Source organism: Mytilus edulis, chromosome 8, assembly GCF_963676685.1.
Source record: "Mytilus edulis chromosome 8, xbMytEdul2.2, whole genome shotgun sequence".
Classification (NCBI taxonomy): Eukaryota; Metazoa; Mollusca; class Bivalvia; order Mytilida; family Mytilidae; genus Mytilus; species Mytilus edulis.
The window spans coordinates 54,000,478-54,009,348 of record NC_092351.1 but is presented as its reverse complement, the minus strand read 5'-3'; the positions used below and the strand labels follow the sequence as shown (position 1 = coordinate 54,009,348).

Below are 8,871 nucleotides of genomic sequence, written 5' to 3'. Positions count from 1 at the left end.
AAAATGACGCAATTTGTCTCCACTATTAACACATGTTACAGTCTTTCTTTTTCCCAGCTGGCTCTTCTCTAACATTGTATTCTTTTTATATACACCTGTACTGTTTATGGATGTGTATATGTTTGTTCTTTTAAATATTCATATTTTCTTCGTGCCTTATTTATTAGAAAAAAGAAAACATTTTTTATTTGATTGTTGGTTAAAAATAGAAACGAAAGTAGATTTAAAACGAAATTAAAATACCCAACTGAATTGCTTAAACAAAATGGCAGGTACGTAATTTTAAAAGAAGTCTCAATTTCTATAAAATACTACTACTTGGACACGAGCAGACGAAAGCCGTTAGTTTAAAAAATATGTATTTATAGTGAATTAGGAAACAAGTTATTACAACTATTAATACTAATCTATTTCACTTTACTTGTGTTGGTGCTGCCTTATAGCGTTACTAGCCTGCTCTTTTTCGAAATCTACAAGGTTTTTTTTACGTTCAAGAGAAACGGAAGCCGTTCTCTCGTGAATTCATTTATTTCCTTTATCTTAAGAACTATGTTCGAATTATATATCACTCCTTATAGGTTTCATTTCTGTAAATATTGACAATGCAATTTCCAATAGGAACTAATTTTACGACTAAAACTGTGCCACTTTTACTTTGAAGTTTTGAAAAAAATATTATCCTAGAATTAAAAGTTCATATGCACTACAATTTTTTTCAAAGGTCAAAATATAGGGCTGTGCGGCATATTTTCAACGTTTATATGCCCTGAACTTCTCAAAGTTTAAACTAACACTAATTTTCCTAACTACCCCTACCTCGAATGAAAGGTTACCACAGATTTCAATGTAAACAATATGCACATGTTTATTTACTGGTAACATTCCCAAGTTATGTCTCTGTGAAATGGAACACAGAGAGCATAACTGGGAACCAGTATGTAAACAAAATTAATTTTCTATGAATATTCAAGATCTCCACAAAAGAGGCGTGGTTTGAGAAACAGTTGTATTTACAAGTAAGTGCAACCTATAATGAGTTTTATTAGCCAGTCGGTTTGTATACAGTTTAACAATTTGATCAGTATCACGAATTACCATTACAAATCCAGCAATAATTTGATTCCTAATATTGCGATATTTTCATTCATGTTTTTTTTTATCTTGAACTTGAATATTTGACTATCACTTTCAAATTCGTAATATTCTTACTCTCTTTTAAAATATATAGTTAAAACAATTGTATTGCAATCACTAGTAGATCTATGTTAACATCAATATCAGGGATAATGTATTTATAATATCAATCTTTTTTTTATGACGTGTTTATTTCAGACACAGAAACAAAAACCATATCATTAGCACTGTATCGTTATATGTGTCAGAACATAGTTGGATCAGAGAATCATGTTAAAAATTTGAGATTGATAAATACTGTCAGGGATAATATGACGAGCGAAACGTTTAACACCATTATCACAAGTGGAAGTTTTGGTGAAGGACTTGAGATGAGAGGAAGTGATTTAGATGTAATGTATGTAAATGAAAAGAAGGAGGTCTATGAAAACGTTCAAACGTCTTTAAATTCAAATGTTTTATATTTGTCAGTGGAAACAGAAGATGTAAAAGCTGGTTTCGCTCATTTGCTACTTAAACAATATTATAGTCAAAGTCTAGGTAAATACTTTGAAGAACATAATGGAAAACATTATTTTTCGAGCACAGTATATAAACAAGCAGTCGATCGTACTTCAAATAGTGTAATACATGGGCCATGTATATCTGACAAAAACGGAACATATGACTATGCCTTGTGCTTACATTGTAGAACATGGATATCACAAGCATCACAGTGGATAACAAGATCAAATAACTCATGGCCAAGTTACAAGGTCAAACATAGTATTATAAAACATGGAGTACTTTTTGTACCAGTAGGAGTAAAGGGATCACCAAAAGAGAATATAGAATGGCGAATTTCTTTTTCTGTTGGTGAAAAATTTCTTATTAATACTTTTACACATGCACAACTGTTATGCTATGCCCTCCTGAAAATTCTTTTGAAAGATGTAATATCAACCTACCCCGAATGTGAAGATTTACTCTGTTCATACTTCTTGAAAACAATTATTTTCTGGATATCAGAAGAGTTACCACAATCCATATGGAAACCAGAAAATCTTATACATTGTTTTATGCGATGTTTAAGTAGACTGATTTATTCTGTTGACTATTCAATTTGTTTACATTACTTCATTCCAGAAAACAACTTGTTTGAGAACAAAATAGAGGGACGCGCTCGTAAAATACTGTTAGATAAACTTTATAAACTGCATAGTTACGGATGGCGGTGCGTCTTATTTTCAGATCAATTATCTAATTTTCATGCATCAATGTGGATGAGTCCTATCGATTCACATACATTGCATACTATCGAGTTAGCAAAAATTGTTAATTCAAAATTATTATACTTGGCTAGTAACGTGTCTTATGCTTGTGTGCAGGACATTATTGTATACAAAAGAGGAATACATCAGATAGTTTCCTATCACCAATCGTCACTAAAATACTTAAAAACATACTTTTTGTCAGTGTTGTGTGGACAATATGCGCAGTACGTTCAACTGAATAGTTCTGGAAATAGTAATAAACATCAATACAAACAAAACAAATCCTGTCTTTGTATTCTCCTTCAAAATATTTATCATGACAGTGTTTCTGGATGGCTGATGTTAGCTTCGTTTTTCTATAAAGTAAAACAGTATAGTAATGCGTTACAAATCATCGAATATTCCTTATCAAAATGTACCCCTGAAAAAGTATGCCGCTTTATGGATATGTCGGGTAGTCATTATCGATTTTCCGACTTGCAAATATTCCAGAAAACAAGTATTGTACAATTGTGGAAAACAATGCTTATAGATTATCTGCACTTTACAAGAAACTCTTGGCTAATACCAAATGAACTACAAATGAAAGTGAAAAATGTTTCATATAGTATTTCCTCTATAGTTTATGCTTATTTTCTAAATATGTTATGTCACTATCATCTCAATAATGTCAGACAATGTCAGGATTGCCTACGAACTTTACAACTTATTATAAATGAAAGCTATTTAATTGAAAATGGGAAATTGTTTCAATCTGAATCCTACCAAATTCTCGGTATAGCTTTACAATTGTTAGGAGAAAGTGAATCCGCCCGACATGCATTTATGCAGTCTGTTGAACTAGATCCGGATCAAATATAACACTTCTGTAAAGAGACTTACACTCATGAGCCCGATGTGATATATGTGTGCATTTTGTTGAACAACTCGTAAAAGACTGTAAAACATTTTGAACAGATATGTATTTCGATTCAATCGATTATTTTGTTTTCTAGAACTTTATATTTTGTTCAGTACAAACCGTAAAACTAGGAACTATTTTCAAGAGGGAAATACTATTTATATATGTTTTTTTATCAAATATAAACAAAACTTTATTTATAACATTCAAAGAAAAAATGTGCTTTTGTTTTAGTGGAAGAGAAGATAACTGGGCCGGGGAAAAAGGTAAGATTGAGACATGAGAGAAACGAGAAGGGGATAATACTTCACCTTACCCACTTTTTATCTGAATTTTAAATCTAAAACAAAACAAGAACTAAAATAAATAACTCCGCAAAAAAACAAGACGAAAACTCTTGATACATGTAACGAATATTAAGCAAAGCAACATGAAGGAAGGCAATGTATTCTCAAGAGAAAGTAAATTTTAACACAGACAATAAGCAAACCGAAATGACGCAATTTGCCATCACTTTTTACACATATTACTGTGGAGTTGCCTTTCTTTTCACCAGCTGTCTACTCTCTAGAATTTAAAGTTTGTTATATCTTACACCTGTAACGTTCATTAATTTGTATTTTGTTTGTCCTTTTAAAATATACATTCCCTTTATGACCTATTGATTAGGGACAAATCATTTTTATATAGTTATTGGTCTATAATGGAACGAAAGTACCTTCCAGAGCACCTGAGATCACCCCTAGTTTGTGGTGGGGTTCGTGTTGTTTATTCTTTAGTTTTCTTTGTTGTGTCATGTGTACTATTGTTTGTCTGTTTTTATTTTTTTATTTTTAGCCATGTCGTTGTCAGTTTATTTTAGATTTATGAGTTTGACTGTCCCTTTGGTATCTTTCGTCCCTCTTTTTAACACGTAACGGAAATACACACATTTAACAACCCATAAAAATGACAGATACGTAATTTTTAGAAGTTCCCAATTTGTATATATATCTGAAAGGTCAAACGTATATATAAATCCATCATCAATTGTTGTCGAGTTTGTATATCACGTATAGAAAGGGAAAAAAATAATCTTTAAATTTTTTTACACGTTAACATTAACTTCCAAACAAATTAAGGTTTGCTCAATGTAACAAACATTACAAAGACATGAAAGTGGTAATGAAATTCCCTAGTTGGAGATAACACAAACACGAATATGAAGTCATATGTAATGGCATTTTTTAATAAAGGTTTATTTTTAAGACCTAATTAAGGATGATATGCCTTAATACGTACTTTGATATTTAAGTATACTAGCACATAATGACGGAATATGAACTTTATTTCAACTTGTTCATTACGTTTTTACTCGTAATGAGCATGGGTTACTTTTTAGATGATATTAGGCAATCCTTAACGGTAGCTACCACGTCGGTAATTTAAGAATTTTCTGTTTTTGTTATTTGATATTTTATTCTCATATTTGTGTTAAGTATTCTTCAATTTAAGTCAAGCTCCTTTCACCTAATTTTACAGGTTGTTTGTGTTATGCTGTAACACTACTGTCCCAGAATGGGACAAGTAAATGAGTTATCTATTACCAATAATTGGTAAATTTCACAGTTGAGGCGGACAGGCTGAAATACATGTTTAACACCACGTTCTTTGTGTTCTTTCATAATAAGCCAAAGGTATGTAGTTCAGTGCACGTGGTTGTCGTTGGCCACTGTTTGTCATGTTCGTTTTTACTTTTGACTTGCTCCTCATGCTGACAAACCAGGACATTTATTATTACTAACTATACGATTTCGGTTTAGAAGTGTAAGTAGTACTTTTTATATTAACATATTTGTTCTTTTTTCTCGTTGAATATTGTTTTATAGACAATACTACTATACATCTTATTTTGATATATACATTTAGCTAAGTGAACATGTTCAATAGATTACACAAACTCCTCGTGTTTGATACTCTGCACTACACAGTATATTTTCTCATCAGGACAATAACAAGCATTCAAAGGTATAAAACTACAACCTTAACTTGCAAAGAATAAAATTGTCACAAGACCAAAAATACTAAACGTGGACGTGAGCAGTATAATGCCGTTCTCTAGTGATTTCATAATAGTTTCCTTTTCTGAAAAAAAGGCGATCGACTTATTTCACAGGAGAACAACTGTTACTCTTTAAAGGGACAGTTTAGACAGTCGGGTTGTATCTTATTTTACCAGTATGATTCAATCTTTGATTTCTTATATTTGGTCGTTTCCATTCCTTATGTTGCACTATGGAGCATTATCTACCTACACTTCTGGAGCGCATGAGATCGTGTCTATGATGTGGATTTTAGGTTGTTGCTTGTCTTTTTTCGCTGTTGAAATATTTTTGACATGGAATTGTCAGTTTATCTTAGACTTGAGTTGAATATCGCTTTTGAGTTTTCTGCTTCTCTTTTTAAAAAGGTTGAAATCAATGTTTATCACAATCAACAGAACCAAAGCAAAGAATCATTAATTTTTTAAGATCAATTGACATTGCAAGTTCAATGTTAACGGTCAACATGATAAACATTGATATTGATTTTATATGGTAAATCCTTATATGTATGGCAATTATGTATATAATTATAGTTTATAGCTGTTATTACCCCCTGGTGCCCCTTTCAAAGAATTTCATCCGCGTGGTCATTCCAGCCTCACTTTGGTTCAATGTACATTACGTCTCAGATTTCATAACCTCTTTGTTCCTTTCATGTGCAGAGCATAGTTCTCGTTTGAAAATTTATATCTAGAATTTCATCAACTGTATTTATTCAACTTAAATATGAATTTAACGTTTATAACGTGATTGCAGTATATTTGTACGTACAGTAACGTAGTATGTGCTAGCAAGTTCAGAAAGAAACTTTTGTATATTTGGATTTATCATGGCCTCCAGACGTGCAAGGACCAGGAGCCATATTGACAATTCTAATCCTGCCAATTGGACAAGTTCTCAATTAAAGGATGCGTTAAAGGAATTGGGCATAAACATTTCCATTCAATTGAGTAATAGTGCGCTCAGAAAATTATATTTAGACAATGTAGACAATAGGAGAAACGTGCAAAATATCGTACAAAATAGTCCCGACTCTTCAGACAATCAAACTATTAATGTCACAAATAATAGTTCTGTAAACAATTCAACTGACGGAAATATTCCAACAAACGATGATTCCAGCCGAAGAAGAAAGTGTTAATTTAGCAAATATAAATTCTGCTTCAAATTCAGCGCCGCGGATTAATCTGGACATAAATACTACGACGTCTGCGCATGTGCAAGAGGCAGCTTCCGCCCAAGTCAACAACATGTTTTTGATAAACACAATAGAACTTTGTCAACAAACTCTGAAACAAGTTAATATTTAAGAGTATGCTGCAAGAGACAATACCATCTTTTAATTTACAGTCAGCTATGGCGGCATCCTTCATGCCTCATTCTACAACAACACAAATGGCCGAACCGGCCCCGTCAACAAACTATCTCGCCCAACTTGGCCAAAACGACTCGTACAGAATGCCAGTATACTCGGTTAAATCGTTTGGTGTGCCGGCTTCATCCATCAGCGACACAGATATGATTTAGCCGGAAATCAGGCAGAATATCATCACAGGTAAAGATGTGAATTTAAACTCACTATTGATACCAAACTATGAAATTCCCATTAAGAAGAAAACATCAGAAAATGATGACAGTTTGATAAGGAACTTGTCCCTAGACGAATTTATAATTGCTTTTGGCCGTTTCAAAAGGATTATGTGCTGGGCCTTCCAATCTAGGGGAGAGGAATTGGAACTTTATCTGGCCCACATTGTAGAAACAGCTAATATTTGGCCATACATATTTTTCGAGTATCACAGAATGTTTTCGGCTAAATGTGCAACTATGCTTCTTCAGCATAATCTCAAAATTGATTGGTCGAAGGGTGACTTTGAATTACGCCAAAAAATTTGTGCTGGTTCCAAAGTAAATTCCTGTTCTTTCTGCAGTTCGACTCTGCATACTTCAGCTATGTGTCAAATGAAAACCTTTAATCAACATGCCATGTCCATTGCCAACTCATCCAAAGGGTCAGATACTCTAGGCCGAGATATTGTATGGCACGAAGGTCAACAGCTATGTAACAACTTCAATTGGGCACGTGGTTGTCAAAAACCATACTGCAAATATCTTTATGTGTGTAAATTGTGCAAGGCAAAAAGTCATGGGAAATTCAATTGCAGTAAATATCAAGACTCAACAAAACAGGGCCAGCCAAGCCAAAGACCAGCACCAGTCAAAAAACAATGACTTCCTGTTGCCACATCACCTGTTACAGTTTGTGGAAATATTCACTCTCCAATAACACAACTAGTGTATATAGGACAGGAATCGAACTATATACTAGATTTCTTTTGTTAGATGGATTGACTTGGGATAAAGACAGTCTCCCACCTGTGTCAGAAACCTTACTTATGCGCTTCGTAGCATATTGTGCTGAACACAAACAATTATGTCATTCTACAATTAAATTATATTTATGTGGCATAAGGTTTCATTTTTTAAAGTATGGATGTTTTAATCCATTAATAAGTTTCGGAAAGCCTCTCGAGTTGGTTTAAAGAAAAAACAAGGGTCTACTGTCAAGCGCAAACGTTTACCTATTTCTATGTCTATTTTGTCAAAAATGTGTAAATTACTACATACATGTATTTTTTGTAATTTTAATAGTATTATGTTAGAGGCTGCCTGTACAACAGCCTTTTTTGGTTTTTTAAGATGTGTTGAATTCACTGTAATGAACCAGTTTGATCCTGAATGTAACTTATGCTGCAGTGATTTGCAAATCACTGCTGACTGTATTTTTGTAAGTCCTAAAAAGTCTAAAACTGATCCTTTTAGACAAGGAATTACTATTCCACTTTACAAAACAGGTTGTTCAATTTGTCCTGTTTTATCAATATTGAAATACAATCAGTTGAGGCAGTCTGTGTACTCCTCTAATACTGAGGCTTTTTTCATCTCTGAAGATATGAAACCTTTAAACAGAAAAATTTTCATTTCACATGTCAAAATTTTACTCGAAAAATTAGGCTTATCTAGTGATTCCTACAATGGACACTCCTTTAGAATTGGTGCAGCTATATCTGCTCAAGAAGCTCGTCTTGAAGATCATTTAGTTCAAACACTTGGTAGATGGTCATCTAATTGTTACACAAGGTATATTCATACTTCTCCTAATGTTCTTAAGAATGCTCAAAAACAATTAGCAGAGACAGACAGAAGTTAGGTTAAATTGTACTGGCAACAAAGGTTCCCCATTCCACTTGGGGGCTACAGCTGCTTCACACCTGTATTTGGCCAATTCGATACAATTCTACACATTAGCCTTTGTATCTCATCCCCCAAGTTTTAAATTTTATATCTATATGAAAAGGGGGATAACTCAATTTTAATTTCAAAAGTGTCAAACAGCTGTTAGTCCCCAGTTTTTCCAAGTTGTAATTTGTTATGTAAATATGTATATATGTTGTGAGATTACACATGCTTAGTAGTAATAAAATATTTCTTTTATCCT

At 33.0% G+C, this 8,871-nt stretch overlaps 2 protein-coding genes across 2 annotated transcripts; both read left to right on the top strand.

Moving 5' to 3' along the window:
• The first annotated feature begins 225 nt into the window (after nt 1-225).
• LOC139485878 (uncharacterized) lies at nt 226-4,970 on the top strand. The gene is made up of 2 exons (XM_071270529.1): nt 226-272; nt 1,333-4,970. Exons 1-2 carry the CDS (start codon nt 266-268, stop codon nt 3,246-3,248), a joined length of 1,923 nt encoding a protein of 640 aa, XP_071126630.1. The 5' UTR covers nt 226-265; the 3' UTR covers nt 3,249-4,970.
• Nucleotides 4,971-8,028: 3,058 nt separating this feature from the next.
• LOC139484196 (uncharacterized) lies at nt 8,029-8,583 on the top strand. Its single transcript, XM_071267929.1, has one exon. It carries the CDS (start codon nt 8,029-8,031, stop codon nt 8,581-8,583), a length of 555 nt encoding a protein of 184 aa, XP_071124030.1.
• The last annotated feature ends 288 nt before the right edge of the window (nt 8,584-8,871 follow it).

Coding starts and splice junctions, on each gene's coding strand:
- LOC139484196 (XM_071267929.1), top strand. CDS start 8,029: ATGTTAGAGGCTGCCTGTACAACAGCCTTTTTTGGTTTTTTAAGATGT.